The sequence below is a fragment of the Anomaloglossus baeobatrachus genome, chromosome 6 (assembly GCF_048569485.1).
Source record: "Anomaloglossus baeobatrachus isolate aAnoBae1 chromosome 6, aAnoBae1.hap1, whole genome shotgun sequence".
In the NCBI taxonomy this organism is placed as follows: domain Eukaryota; kingdom Metazoa; phylum Chordata; class Amphibia; order Anura; family Aromobatidae; genus Anomaloglossus; species Anomaloglossus baeobatrachus.
In genome coordinates this window covers 259,500,563-259,516,579 of record NC_134358.1, presented here as the reverse complement: position 1 = coordinate 259,516,579, position 16,017 = coordinate 259,500,563, and the positions used below count along the sequence as shown (strand labels likewise).

General features: G+C 46.6%; 1 protein-coding gene across 1 annotated transcript in view; it reads right to left on the bottom strand.

The window, feature by feature from the left end:
* Positions 1–6,802: 6,802 nt before the first annotated feature.
* KDSR (3-ketodihydrosphingosine reductase) overlaps positions 6,803–16,017 on the bottom strand; it is a 93,046-nt gene continuing 83,831 nt past the window's right edge. Inside the window, exons 7-10 of the mRNA XM_075316080.1 lie at positions 13,085–13,168; positions 12,598–12,681; positions 11,709–11,810; positions 6,803–10,491 (exon numbers count right to left, since the gene is read on the bottom strand). Of these exons, the coding sequence (XP_075172195.1) occupies positions 10,372–10,491; positions 11,709–11,810; positions 12,598–12,681; positions 13,085–13,168 (390 nt within the window). The 3' untranslated portion in view covers positions 6,803–10,371. The remainder of the gene's footprint in view (positions 10,492–11,708; positions 11,811–12,597; positions 12,682–13,084; positions 13,169–16,017) is intronic.

Sequence of the window (16,017 nt, the reverse complement as noted above, 5' to 3'; positions counted from 1 at the left end):
CCTATACACCCCCCGTGCTCCCACGGGCTCCTCAGTTTTGGTGCAAAAGCAAGAAGGAGGAAAAAGAATTATAAACTGGTTTAAAGTAACTTCAATCCGAAGGAATATCGGAGAACTGAAACCATTCAACATGAACAACATGTGTACACAAAAAAACAGGGGCGGGTGCTGGGTCTCCCAATTAGAGCTAGAAGAAAAGGAATTTACGGTAAGTAAACAAAATTCCCTTCTTCTTTGTCGCTCTATTGGGAGACCCAGACAATTGGGACGTCCAAAAGCAGTCCCTGGGTGGGTAAAATAATACCTCGTAAGAGAGCCGTAAAACGGCCTCTTCCTACAGGTGGGCAACCGCCGCCTGAAGGACTCGTCTACCTAGGCTGGCATCCGCCGAAGCATAGGTATGCACCTGATAGTGTTTCGTGAAAGTGTGCAGGCTCGACCAGGTAGCCGCCTGACACACCTGCTGAGCCGTAGCCTGGTGCCTCAAAGCCCAGGACGCGCCCACGGCTCTGGTAGAATGGGCCTTCAGCCCTGAGGGAACCGGAAGCCCAGCCGAACGGTAAGCTTCGATAATTGGCTCCTTGATCCACCGAGCCAGGGTTGATTTGGAAGCCTGTGACCCTTTACGCTGGCCAGCGACAAGGACAAAGAGTGCATCCGAGCGGCGCAGGGGCGCCGTACGAGAAATGTAGAGTCTGAGTGCTCTCACCAGATCTAACAAGTGCAAATCCTTTTCACATTGGTGAACTGGATGAGGACAAAAAGAAGGTAAGGAGATATCCTGATTGAGATGAAAGGGGGATACCACCTTAGGGAGAAATTCCGGAACCGGACGCAGAACCACCTTGTCCTGGTGAAACACCAGGAAAGGGGTTTTGCATGACAGCGCTGCTAGCTCAGACACTCTCCGAAGTGAAGTGACTGCTACTAGAAAAACCACTTTCTGCGAAAGGCGTGAGAGAGAAATATCCCTCATTGGCTCGAATGGTGGTTTCTGAAGAACCATCAGCACCCTGTTCAGATCCCAGGGTTCTAACGGCCGCTTGTAAGGAGGGACGATGTGACAAACCCCCTGCAGGAACGTGCGTACCTGTGGAAGTCTGGCTAGGCGCTTCTGGAAAAACACAGAGAGCGCTGAGACTTGTCCCTTAAGGGAGCCGAGCGACAAACCCTTTTCCAGTCCAGATTGAAGGAAGGACAGAAAAGTGGGCAAGGCAAAAGGCCAGGGAGAAATACCCTGAGCAGAGCACCACGACAGGAAAATTGTCCACGTCCTGTGGTAGATCTTGGCGGACGTTGGTTTCCTAGCTTGTCTCATAGTGGCAATGACGTCTTGAGATAACCCTGAAGACGCTAGGATCCAGGACTCAATGGCCACACAGTCAGGTTGAGGGCCGCAGAATTCAGATGGAAAAACGGCCCTTGAGATAGCAAGTCTGGTCGGTCTGGTAGTGCCCACGGTTGGCCGACCGTGAGATGCCACAGATCCGGGTACCACGACCGCCTCGGCCAGTCTGGAGCGACGAGGATGACGCGGCGGCAGTCGGCCCTGATCTTGCGTAACACTCTGGGCAACAGTGCCAGCGGAGGAAACACATAAGGGAGCTGAAACTGCGACCAATCCTGAACTAAGGCGTCTGCCGCCAGAGCTCTGGGATCTTGAGACTGTGCCATGAACGCCGGTACCTTGTTGTTGTGCCGGGACGCCATGAGGTCGACGTCCGGCACCCCCCAGCGGCAACAGATCTCCTGAAACACGTCCGGGTGAAGGGACCATTCCCCTGCGTCCATGCCCTGGCGACTGAGATAATCTGCTTCCCAGTTTTCCACGCCTGGAATGTGAACTGCAGAGATGGTGGAGGCCGTGGCTTCCACCCACATCAAAATCCGCCGGACTTCCTGGAAGGCTTGCCGACTGCATGTGCCGCCTTGGTGGTTGATGTATGCCACCGCTGTGGAATTGTCCGACTGAATTCTGATCTGCTTGCCTTCCAGCCACTGCTGGAACGCTTTCAGGGCAAGATACACTGCCCGTATTTCCAGAACATTGATCTGAAGCGAGGACTCTTGCTGGGTCCACGTACCCTGAGCCCTGTGGTGGAGAAAAACCGCTCCCCACCCTGACAGACTCGCGTCCGTCGTGACCACCTCCCAGGATGGGGGTAGGAAGGATTTCCCTTTCGATAATGAAGTGGGAAGAAGCCACCACCGAAGGGAAGCTTTGGTCGCCTGCGAGAGGGAGACGTTCCTGTCGAGGGACGTCGGCTTCCTGTCCCATTTGCGTAGGATGTCCCATTGAAGAGGACGCAGGTGAAACTGCGCGAAAGGAACTGCCTCCATTGCTGCCACCATCTTCCCCAGGAAGTGCATGAGGCGCCTCAAGGTGTGTGACCGACCTTGAAGGAGAGATTGTACCCCTGTCTGTAGTGACCGCTGCTTGATCAGCGGAAGCTTCACTATCGCTGAGAGGGTATGAAACTCCATGCCAAGGTATGTCAGCGATTGGGCCGGTGTCAGATTTGACTTTGGAAAATTGATGATCCACCCGAAACTCTGGAGAGTCTCCAGGGTAGCGTCGAGGCTGTGTTGGCATGCCTCTAGAGAGGGTGCCTTGATCAACAGATCGTCCAAGTACGGGATCACCGAGTGACCCTGAGAGTGGAGGACCGCTACTACAGTAGCCATAACCTTGGTGAAAACCCGTGGGGCTGTTGCCAGGCCGAACGGCAGTGCCACGAACTGCAGGTGTTCGTTTCCTATGGCGAAGCGCAAGAAGCGCTGGTGCTCTGGAGCAATCGGTACGTGGAGATAAGCATCTTTGATATCGATCGATGCAAGGAAATCTCCCTGGGACACTGAGGCGATGACGGAGCGGAGGGATTCCATCCGGAACCGCCTGGTCTTTACGTGCTTGTTGAGAAGTTTCAGGTCCAGGACAGGTCGGAAAGACCCGTCCTTCTTTGGGACCACAAACAAGTTGGAGTAAAAACCGTGGCCCTGTTGCTGAAGAGGAACAGGGACCACCACTCCTTCTGCCTTCAGAATGCCCAGCGCCTGCAGAAGAGCCTCGGCTCGCTCGGGAGGCGGGGATGACCTGAAGAATCGAGTCGGGGGACGAGAGGTGAACTCTATCTTGTAACCGTGAGACAGAATGTCTCTCACCCAACGGTCTTTTACCCGTGGCAGCCAGGTGTCGCAAAAGCGGGAGAGCCTGCCACCGACCGAGGATGCGGAGTGAGGATGCCGAAAGTCATGAGGAAGCCGCTTTGGTAGCGGCACCTCCGGTGGTCTTTTTAGGACGGGACTTAGACCGCCATGCATCAGAGTTCCTTTGATCTTTCTGAGGCCTTTTGGACGAGGAGAATTGGGACCTGCCCGCGCCCCGAAAGGACCGAAACCTCGACTGCCCCTTCCTCTGTTGGGGTATGTTCGGTTTGGGCTGGGGTAAGGATGTATCCTTTCCCTTGGATTGTTTGATGATTTCATCCAAACGCTCGCCAAACAATCGGTCGCCAGAAATTGGCAAACTGGTTAAGCGCTTTTTGGAAACAGAATCTGCCTTCCATTCCCGTAGCCACAAGGCCCTGCGGAGTACCACCGAATTGGCGGCTGCAACCGCCGTACGGCTCGCAGAGTCCAGGACAGCATTAATAGCGTAAGACGCAAATGCCGACGTCTGAGTGGTTATGGACGCCACCTGTGGCGCGGACGTGCGTGTGGCTGCGTCAATTTGCGCTTGACCTGCTGAGATAGCTTGTAGCGCCCATACGGCTGCGAATGCTGGGGCAAAAGAAGCGCCGATAGCTTCATAGATGGATTTCAACCAGAGCTCCATCTGCCTGTCAGTGGCATCTTTGAGTGAAGCCCCATCTTCCACTGCAAGTATGGATCTAGCTGCCAGTCTGGAGATTGGAGGATCCACTTTGGGACACTGAGCCCAACTTTTGACCACGTCAGGGGGAAAGGGATAACGTGTATCCTTAAGGCGCTTAGAAAAACGCTTATCTGGACAAGCATGGTGATTCTGGACTGCCTTTCTGAAATCAGAGTGGTCCAGAAACATACTCTGTGTACGCTTGGGAAACCTGAAACGGAATTTCTCCTGCTGGGAAGCTGACTCCTCCACCGGAGGAGCTGAGGGAGAAATATCCAACATACGATTGATGGACGCAATAAGGTCGTTCACTATGGCGTCCCCGTCCGGAGTATCAAGATTGAGAGCGGCCTCAGGATCAGAATCCTGATCAGCTGTCTCCGCATCATCAACCAGAGCTTCCCCCCTCTGAGACCCTGCACAATATGATGATGTCGAGGGAAAATCTAAGCGAGCTCGCTTAGTCGGTCTGGGGCTGGGGTCTGTGTCAGAACCCTCAGCTTGGGATCCATGAGATACCCCGGGAGGACATTGTTGGTCCAGCTGAGGTGGGCCAGGGAACAAAGATTCAACAGAGTCCCTGTGCTGAGATACCGGCCTGGACTGCAAGGCTTCTAGTATCTTAGCCATAGTCTCAGAGAGTTTTGCAAACTCCGTCCCTGTCACCTGAACAGTGTTAGCAGGTGGCTCCCCCTGGGCCCCCCCTAGCAGAGGCTCTGGCTGAGCAAGTGCCACAGGGGCCGAACAGTGCACACAATGAGGGTCAGTGGAACCTGTCGGTAGCGGGGTCGTACATGCGGCGCAGGCAACATAATAAGCCTGTGTTTTGGCACCCCTGCCTTTCGTGGGCGCCATGCTATTATCTTCCCTGAGCAACACAATAGGGTATATAGCCAGAAATCAACTGTGCACTACAGTGTAAAATAAACATATAATGTTACACTACTGCACAATGGGGCTAGCACCACAGGTGCTGCTTGCCACCCGCTTAAAGCGGTTGTGAGGCCACCAGAGTCCCTGCCTGGGTCTCCCAGACTTTGTCCCCCTCTGCAGCGTCCTGAGGAGAGGAGGGAGCCGTGGGCGTGACCCAGAAAGAGCGGGAACTGGTGCCTGCACTGTGCACAGTGAGGGGAGTGGAGTATGCAAAGCATGCTCCAGCCCTCAGCGCTGCTCGTTCTGAGCAGCGTCCCGCCCTTCCCCTGCCTGTCAGGGCTGGGGGTGGGAGGAAAGGAACTAGGCCGCAAAAAGCCGGGGACTCTAGTAATAAACGCGGCCGCCGTAAAAGCGCGGCCGGCGTGGAAGTCCCCGGCGCACTACAAGTCCCAGCCGCGCCGCAGTGTTTCCATGGCAGCGGCGGTCAGTGCGGCAGTCCCTATACATAAACACACTCAGCAACGCTGAGTGTGTAATGGCACATATTAACCCGGTCAGCGCCGCGGTCCCCGGTGCACTAGCACACCCAGCAAAGCTGGAGTGTTGCTGTGCGCGGTCCCCACCGGGATACAGAGTACCTCCAAGTAGCAGGGCCATGTCCCTGAACGATACCCAGCTCCTATCCAGCAGGCTCCACAGGAGTTGTGGATGAAGCACGGTCTCAGTGCCTGGAGACCGATAGGATCCCACTTCCACCAGAGCCCTGAGGGGGATGGGGAAGGAAAACAGCATGTGGGCTCCAGCCTCCGTACCCGCAATGGATACCTCAACCTTACAACACCACCGACAAGAGTGGGGTGAGAAGGGAGCATGCTGGGGGCCCTATATGGGCCCACTTTTCTTCCATCCGACATGGTCAGCAGCTGCTGCTGACCAATCTGTGGAGCTGTGCGTGCGTGTCTGACCTCCTTCGCACAAAGCAAAAAACTGAGGAGCCCGTGGGAGCACGGGGGGTGTATAGGCAGAAGGGGAGGAGCTTAACACTTTTAAGTGTAATACTTTGTGCGGCCTCCGGAGGCATAGCCTATACACCCAATTGTCTGGGTCTCCCAATAGAGCGACAAAGAAAAGTGGCTTAAGGATAACAAAGTCAGTGTTTTAGAGCGGCCATCACAAAGCCCTGATTGCTGACGTATGTAAAATGCTATGGAATTAATAGCCCTATATAAGTGAATAAATATTTCAATCCTATTGAAAATATATGGACAAAGTTGAAAAGGCCGAAGTGAGAAGTTCTGTCAGGAGGAATGGGCCCAAGTTCCTACCAACTATTGTGAGAAGCTTGTCGAAGGAGATCCAAAATGTTTCCCCTCCAAGTCACACAGTGTAAGGGCAATGCCACCAAATACTAATGACATGGAAGGGAAACTTCACTGTGCAGAAAGTAATAAAAATGCCTGAAAACTGTCTCTCTCTCATTATTCCGACATTTGGCAAATAGAAATAATTTTGGTTCCTAATTGACCTAAAACAGGAAAGGTTTATTTTGATTTCATGTCAGATAGTGAATGGAAACTTCTGGTTTTAACTGCATGAGGGAGTAGGGGTCTGAGTCAGGGAAATTGAGGAGTCGGAGGTTTGGATTACAGACTCCACAGCCCTGGTTATGAGTGGAGGTAGATGTATTTAACGGTTTATAACCACCATGATACACAAAGTATCTATACTTCAACAGTCACTGTGCTGACAGTCTCTTTAAAATAATTTGTTCATACATTATAGGCAGCAGCTGACTGAGGTGTGTGACAACTCTTGTGAGTTGAAACACAGCTCTAAGGAGCTGTATACCTTCAGTCTGCAGCCAACTCTGACACATGATTAGGACAGATTTTAGTTTGAATTATTTCAGGGAAGTAATTTTATTTAATTTTCTCAAAACCCCTTTGATTTCTGTTTTGTTGGGGAATCTGAACTGAAATTTTGCAACTTAAAGTTGGAATACTTAGCAGGCCAGTTCATCATAGTCACCAGTATAAATGACACGAAAAGTCAAAATGGGAACATTTTAATACAATTTGCTGAATCTTCAAAACATCATGTGCTCTAGGCATTCCTAAACAACTTCAGATTTCATACACCATGAAATGTCCCTGAATAAGCCAATATGCGAATATTGTACAGAAGAAGGATTCATTGATACTGTAAATTACAAAATAAAAAAAAATAAAAAAAAAATAGAAGTCTTCATTTCAAGAAAGCCATGTTCTCTTACGTAACATACAAAGTTTAAAAAAGGCATTTCCACTGTTATTGCAGTAGACGAGTTAATCATTAAGGAAAACTATCAAGCACTAGTTGTGTATGGTACCATAGAATCAAAAATTAAAAACAATGATTGTAGTTGAAATTTGCTGAATTATCAAGCTCATTTACCAATCAGTTTGAAGAAAAAAAAAAATCCAAACATTTTATAAAAAAAAAAAAAAAACCACCAAAACTTACTTTTTACAGTCATTTATCTAAAATCTGACAGTCCTAGGGTGCCACTTTGGTATTCGGAGAGTGCATAGACAGCTAACTAAGGATATGTTCAAACTGCTTTTTCGCAGGTGGCCTCAAAAGAGAAACGGCAGAATAAGCACTAATCAGATGATCAAGAGAATAGTCTTAATTTATGGCCAAAAGACTTGTTCATACGCTCAGGCTTTTGAACACCTTTAAAAGGGAACCTGTCAGCAGATTTGGTGCCTATAAGCTGCGGCCACCACCAGTGGGCTCTTATATAAAGCATTCTAACATGCTGTATATAAGAGCCCAGGCCGCTGTGGAGAACGTAAAAAATAACTTTATAATACTTACCTAAACGGTTGCTGCAGTGGAGTTGGGCCATATGGGCGTCTGTTGCTGGCGCCTCCCCTTTCGGCCATCTTCGTCCTCATTCTGAAGCCTGTGTGCATGATGCGTCTAAGTCACACACACTTGCCGGTCCCGCGCAGGCGCACTACAATACTTTGATCTGCCCTGCTCAGAGCAGATCAAAGTGCGCCTGAGCAGAACCTCAATGCCGGCAAGTGTGTATGACGTAGGACGTCTTATGCACCCCGGCTTCAGAAAAAGGACAAAGATGGCTGAGAGAGGAGGCTCCGGAAAACAGAAGCACCCATATCACCCAACTCCACCGCAGCTACCTCCTAGGTGAGTATTATAAAAAGAGTTTTTTACGTTCTACACAGCGGCCTGGGCTCTTATATACATAATGTTAGAGTGCTGTGAATAAGAGCCCAGTGGTGGTGGACACAGCTTACAGGCCCCAAATCTGCTGACACGTTCCCTTTAAAAAGGTTTTTTCAAAGATATCAGGCATTTAAAAGTAGTATTGTATCTTGTTCTGGCAACAGAAGTCAAAAGGAAGGGTAAAAAGAAGCCAAAATGTCTTCTTGAGAATTGTCTGTTTTTTTTTGTTTTAACAGCAAAGCTAACATTTTGTTCATTGCTTTGTGGGAAAAAAAAAATATCAAACAGCCAGTAAGGCAAAAAATTAAAATAAAAAATGCTGACAGCCTAACCACACGTCAGGTTCACAGAACTCCAGTGACAAAGGAGCAATTCCTGAAGGGTCTTCCTCTTGAAAAACAAATTTTTGTCCACTGGAAAAAAATATGTACTGCAAACATACCCCTATACATTTTAATACTATTGTATATAAATAAAATATGTCTGTGAAAAGGGAAAAGCATGTCTAAAATATTCCAACTACAGCAAGTTTTGAAGAGTTTGTCCTCTACTTGGACTACACCTTCTCTATTGCTACATTCTCCTGTGTAATGGCACAACAGCCTATACTCCGATCTGGTGCTGTTCCAGCAATATTGCTGAGACATTAAAGGGGCATTCCCATCTCCAAATATCTCAATATGTAGTAGGTATTATTATTATTATTATAATAATAATAGCAAATACCTCCAATTAGAAATGTAGTATAGTTCTTCTGATTCACTATGCCACTATACATTTCTAATTGGAGGTATTTGCTACTATTACTACTACATCTACTACATATTGCAATAGGACCTTGGAGGTTTCTTTTATCAAAGACCCGTAGTGTTCTCATTTTTCAGGACCTGGGACTCAGTGACTGCATATTTTTTGCCCCTTAAGCTGACATTTTTAAATTATACCATTTTGCTTACACGCAATGTTTTGACCGCCTGTCATTGCATTTCAATGCAATGTTGCAGCGGACCCCCCCCCCCAAAAAAAACCCCAAAAAAACGATCCCTCCCCTCCCCAAAACAAACTTTTGAAATGTATTTCCTTGCTACGCAGTGCATCGACCAGGTTAATTCATTTTATATTTTTGGTAGATTAGGCATTTCTAAACAGGACGATATCCTTTTTTTTATAGCTATTGTTTTATTTTAAAGGGGGCAAAAGAAGGAGATTTAAACTTTTTTCTTTTTATTTATAGCTTTTTACTTGATTTTCCTAGTCCCCCTAGAGGACTTAATGATCTGTCTGATAGTTTCTGCTGATCAGAGCAATGCTTCAGCATCTTTCTGATCAGGAGAAATGCTGCTCTCCTGTGAGTGTCGGTGCTCTGCCAGCATCCACAGGAAGCGAGTCCTGGCAGCAACAAGAGTCATCTGACCCCATACTGCCATGCCAACACATTGGCATGGCAGTCGCAGGGCTGCTGATGGCAGCAGGGAACGGTGCAATCTCCACTGGAATGCATTAGATCACATTGTCAGAGTTTGAGAGCACGATATAAGGGGTTAAGACATCAGCAGACATGTGCGGGATTACCGCGGGCTTGCAACGGGACAGACACAGCCAAGGACGTTCCAGTACATCCTTGGTCATGAAGGGTTTAAGGTCTCTATGCTTTAGCACTACAGAGTGCAGCTGTCCATGTTTTAACAGTTTTTCTGCAGGACCCAAAACAGCAACAACATGTGAACCAAACATCATGGGAATCAGGCACTGAAACCAGAGACGCGTATAGGCTGTTATTTCACACAGGGTAATATAGCAATTAAGAAGTGGTTATCCAAGTAGTCAATAACCCCTATAAATCTAAAATACACCAATTTTTTAATCATAAAACTAAGAATTTATGCGTTACTTTATGCATTTACAGTTTTATAATGAAATATAGGAGACCATTGTCCACACGCAGTATCTTGCCTGTGGCAAACAGACAGCAGGTTCTAGAAACATCTTTGTGAGGCACAAGAGGGTAGACAAACGACAGCTTCAGACATATATTGCACACCAGCAATTTGCCTGGTCTACAAGATGATAATTTGGCTACGGTATCAGGACAGCTAGCTGTCTAAAGGAAAAGATGGGAGGATGCAAACATTAAATAAAGTAGCGTAGTATGCGCCAACTCCAGTTTATTTATTTTCCTTTCGAGACAAAAGTCACTTAAAGTGTAAAGGGCTTTCAAGGCAGTTTTGCATAGTATCATGCTGGTTGCCAGCAAACAGTTATCAAAATGCACTTTCATGATCTTTGTACATATAAGTGCCACGCTGGAAAGTAGATGAAGTGAAAGGGTGGAATTTATCAGGTCATGTGCTCTTCAGCAGCAAGCATATGAAGTTCTTGGCATGTAATGGTTAGTCCGTTTTCTCTTCTTTTGCACAGCGCTCCCTTTGCATCATGCAGCGACGGACAATGCTGTCAAAACTTCCAAGGTAAAACAACGCAATTGTTCGAAAGAGTCCCATAGTGACAACCTGTAAGCAAAGAGCAGCGCAATTCGTAATTAGATCTTAAAAACATTAGATGTTTATTAGTACCGAAAGCTGTCATTAATTTAGTATTAGCTTGTCCTGTCTCATTCCCACTACCCATACAGGATCACACTAGTCTAGAGCACTGAAGATACAGATCTTCCTGGGAGCTCAATAAACGGTTAACGCCTTTTGCTCCATATTGTAAAAACAACAATACATATTAGAATGCAGTGATGGGTAGGCATAAGAAACTTTTGTGAGGAAGAGGAGTCCATCTGTCAGCCCATCAGTACTTTTGAGTTACCATGACCTGCTATACCATACCATCTATAAAGGTCAAAGAACTGAACTCCTTAACGAGAACCTGTCACCATTAAAATATAGTAAAATCTGAAGGCACCATGTTATAAAGCAGGGAGGATGAGAGTACACAGATATATATATCTTTGTGAGAAAAAGATTAAGCACAACCTGTGTTTTTATCATTTAAATCTGAGATTTTTGGTTCAGTAGGCGATTCCATCAGTGATTGCATACTTAATACAAAGGTCGCCGTCAGTCCCTGATAGGACAGGGCAGAGAGCGCAGGATCACGATGGGAGACACTGGATGACATAGGATGCATCATCCACACAAAGCAGGAAGGAGGATGGCGAATGCAAGAAGATAGGAGGTGTCGGATCAAAACCTCAGACGTCCATTGGATGGACTGTCCTCTCTGGGAGTAAGATAAAAGCTCTTTTTGTTTCTTACATACTGGATTGGAGAACTATATAAAGCAATCTAGAATGCTATAACAGAGGGTTGAAAGATGCTGGCCTCCCTTAAATCACATCCACCTTGCTTCAACTGTTGGATTCCGCGTGTGGTGCAGTGAAAGTATACAGCGCCAAAAAAAAAATAAATCATGGGACACCCTTACTGATGCTAATTATGAAGGATAGCGGGACGGGATGGACGCCACCTGGGATGGAGAGTTGGCTTTTTTTTTTTCTTTTTTTTAGCTGCCTAAAGACAGTTTTGGTCATCAGTTTTTATTAGACAATTGTTTAGTCTTAGTCTAGCGAGTGACTTAAAGCTCTGCAGTGATAGGTACACTATAAGCAATTCAAAATGGGAAAAAAAAGAAAAATAGTAATGGCTAGTTTTTTTGCTATCTGTATTGCCGTTTTATTGCTTAGTATGTCAACTACAATTGCAACAATATGGTGAGTTACCTGCTGCAGGCCCTCTGTTATAGTGGTGACGGGAGACATTCCACATGTTAGCGATGACAGCATATAACCATCTGAACCAACAGAACTGTTAAAGTTCCCTTGCTGGAAATAGAAAAGCAGAGAGCAAAAACATTACAATGTTAGTTGTCAGGATAAGCAGAGTTCACACATTGTGTTATCAATTTGTCAGAAAAGTACCCAAAGAAATAAAAATGCAGCCAAACAATTACTTATGGTAGTTCATAAAATCCTATAGTACGGCAGTAAGACCTAATGTGTACCTTCAGCAATCACTTCCATGGGGTATCCTATAATAAAATCCTTATACCTCCCTTATACTGTACGGCCATTCCTATCCAGCAGTCCTTTCCACATTTAGCCCTGTAGCTTACACAGTGACAGGTCTGCTGTAAGGTCTTGCTATGCTCTGAAGGCTACAAGCTCCCGCCATGGTCTAGTAGATAACAGCAGGTTCTCGCACACTGCACCATACAGCAAAGCAAAATGTTGGAGATTTAAAGCTACACAGCACTGGCCAAAAAGTAGAATTTCTCTTTCTTCGAGTGTAATTTTAAATGAGAGTCTTAAGTTCAGATCAGACAAAGCTGCTGACAGCCAAGAGTCCTTTAACGTAGGGGACCTTAGAGCATCAAGTACCAGATTTAAAAAAAAAAACAAACAAAAATAATATCTTTTAGACTAGGCCTATTAAAAAACGATGATCATATATAAACTGCAATCTGCTCCCCTGCCTAGCACTGTCAGACATCTTACAGAATCAGACCACCTTTAATATGTAACACCACGCACATTTTAGGGAAGTTTATTGGATGCCTTCAAATAGGGAGAATTTCCTTCAAGGAGCATATATACATCCCCACATACTTACAACTGCATCCTTAACAATTACTTTGGCCACTTGATCAGCTTGGCAAAGGCTTGAAGTCTCAGAAATGAGCTTAGTTTCCAAGGGCTAAAGAAAGGAAAAACAGACACCGTAAAATTCTGCATTAGAGAGAGAAAAAAACCCACAAATTGCTATATGACTCAGGACAAGTATGCTAGTTTGGTAAATGCACCATTTGTTTGTAGCTCCAGCCCGTTAGATCTGCTTGGGAAATGTCCACAGCATGTGGAAAGGATTTGTAAACTCGTGTTCCAGCCTTGAACAGCAATCAGTTGTCAATTTTACCTGCGTAAACCTATGAGTGACTTCACTCAAAGTCTGTTTACACCCTTTGATCCGCCCTATAGCGCCCGGGGTAGATAAATCTATATCACACTGCCACAGTGAGGATCAATATTGAGCTTCTGCTTTACAGAGCATTTAAACTAAACATTTACTGAAATAGATGCACATACACAGACCAACTTACCTTAGATTTATTTTCCTCTGCAAACCCAGGCGTATCAGTATCCGGAGGATAAGCAACAGTCACATAAATATTATATGGTTTTACCTGGAAATAAACATTACAGTCATTTAACCCCTTAAGGGCCAAGGTTGTTTGCATGTAACTGGATACATAGAGCAAGAGAAGTATAGAGACAGATGGAAAACAAGCAGGTAGTAAGGTGAATCTAAATGTTTGGCCCAGTGATGATGCGCCTGTACTTGCTTTCAGCAGTTATCCTGTGCGGATAGAATCCCTTTAAGCAAACACACTCCAAGTTTAATTGCACTGTCCTCTGTGGTCAGTAACACTCCCAATGTGACCCTAATCTGCTTACTAAACACAGCAGGGCCCGTATGAAGAGCACACAATGTGACTTTGAGGCCACAAAAGAATGTAATGTACTTAAACCCTTCAGATATTTATAGAGGGATACAAGGAAAAATTCAAAGGAACCTGTCAGCTAAACGCTACCTCTAATTTGCAGGGATAGCGGTAATTAACCTAGGTAGTTAAATAGGTTTATAACCACGATTGGCTACAACTGAAAGAGGATGCAGTAAGAAAATTACATTACATTTTTCCTGCAATCACTGCTAGTTATTGAGGAGGTACAGGGGTAATGGTCATAGCTCACTACATAGAGCACGGTGTAGTCACTCTGCAGCTTGACCAACAGCCTTTTCTGAAAACAAATGCTGAACAGTCAAGGTGCAGGAAGACTGATGACTACTACACTACCCCTTATACCGCCCCAATCACTAGACGAAAGCAGCTGCAGGGAGGAAAAAACGTCATACGGTCTATACACTAATGATTTTCACATAGACAGCCAAACAGGTTTTAAACCCTTCATGATGTACGGCCTAAGTCGGAAATCGGTGTATTGAGCAGGCTCCATAACAGGCAGGTAATGGCTGTGTGTTACAGCCAGGACCTGCCTCTAAATCCCAGGAGGAGCAAAGCTTCGCCCTCGCTAAACCTGTTAAAATTTGCTGTCAAACTAACAGGCAAGGACACACCATTCAGTGCCAATCAGCACGCCTTTGATGTAAGTGAAGTTGCTAATGGGAATGGGTTGCTATTACATCACAGGGTCTATTGAAGACCTCAGTGCTGGACATAACAGCGCTTCTTTGAAACGCTGCCTGCAGCCAGGCTTCAAAGGAGACTGATTTTCACTGTATACAGCAATGCTATGGCATTGCTGTATATAGCACAGGCGATCAGACAATTGCAGCTTTAAGTCCCCTAAGGAGACTATTAAGAACAGTAAAAAAAAAAAAAAAGCCACACCCCAGAACATACATACGCTTTCCCAGTATACTATGTGGTAAACTTAAGACTGTTATTCAAAAGTACAATTTGTCCTGCAAAAAAACAAGCCATCGTATGTCTTTGTGGGGAACACCCCTCCCCCCCCAAAAAAAATAGGAATTGGCCCGGTCATGAAGGGAGTGAAACATTATTTACCTGCAAATTGCCATCATAGCGCAGGTAATTTGCATCTTTCGCAGTTCTATTCGCTTTGTATGGGTGGCCAATATTATAAAGGGAATTTTGTTTACTTACCGTAAATTCCGTTTCTTCTAGCTCCTATTGGGAGACCCAGACAATTGGGTGTATAGCTTCTGCCTCTGGAGGCCACACAAAGTATTACACTTTTAAAAAAGTGTAACCCATCCCCTCTGCCTATACACTCTCCCGTGGATCACGGGCTCCTCAGTTTGGTGCAAAAGCAGGAAGGAGAAAACTTATAAATTGGTCTAGGGTAAATTCAATCCGAAGGATTTTCGGAGAACTGAAGACCATGAACCCAAAGAACAAATCAACATCAACAACATGTTTACACAAAAGAACAACCAGCCCGAAGGGCACAGGGGAGGGGGCTGGGTCTCCCAATAGGAGCTAGAAGAAAAGGAATTTACGGTAAGTAAACAAAATTCCCTTTTTCTTTGTCGCTCCATTGGGAGACCCAGACAATTGGGACGTCCAAGAGCAGTCCCTGGGTGGGTAAAGCAATACCTCAATAACAAGAGCCGAAAACGGCCACCTCTTACAGGTGGGCAACCGCCGCCTGGAGGACTCGCCTACCTAGACTGGCGTCGGTCGAAGCATAGGTATGCACTTGATAGTGCTTCGTGAAAGTGTGCAGACTAGACCACGTAGCTGCCTGACACACCTGCTGAGCCGTCGCCCGGTGCCGCAATGCCCAGGATGCACCTACGGCTCTGGTAGAATGGGCTTTCAACCCTGAAGGAAGTGGAAGCCCAGAAGTACGGTAGGCCTCGAAAATCGGTTCCTTGATCCACCGAGCCAAGGTTGACTTGGAGGCCTGAGATCCCTTACGCTTGCCAGCGACAAGGACAAAGAGCGCGTCTGAACGGCGCAGTGGCGCCATGCGAGACACGTAGACCCGGAGTGCTCTCACTAGATCCAAAGAGTGTAAATCCTTTTCACACTGGTGAATTGGATTAGGGCAAAAGGAAGGCAAGGAGATATCCTGATTTAGATGAAAAGGGGATACCACCTTAGGGAGAAATTCCGGGACAGGACGCAGAACCACCTTATCCTGGTGGAAAACCAGGAAGGGAGCTTTGCATGACAGCGCTGCAAGCTCTGACACTCTGCGAAGTGATGTGACTGCCACCAGGAAGGCCACCTTCTGAGAAAGACGGGAGAGAGAGACATCCCGCAGCGGCTCAAAAGGCGGCTTTTGAAGAGCCGTCAGGACCCTGTTAAGATCCCAAGGTTCCAACGGACGTTTATAAGGTGGAACCATGTGGCAAACCCCCTGCAGGAATGTGCGGACCTGCGGAAGCCTGGCTAGACGCGTTTGAAAAAACACGGAGAGCGCCGACACTTGGCCCTTGAGAGAGCCGAGGGACAAACCCTTGTCCATTCCAGATTGTAGG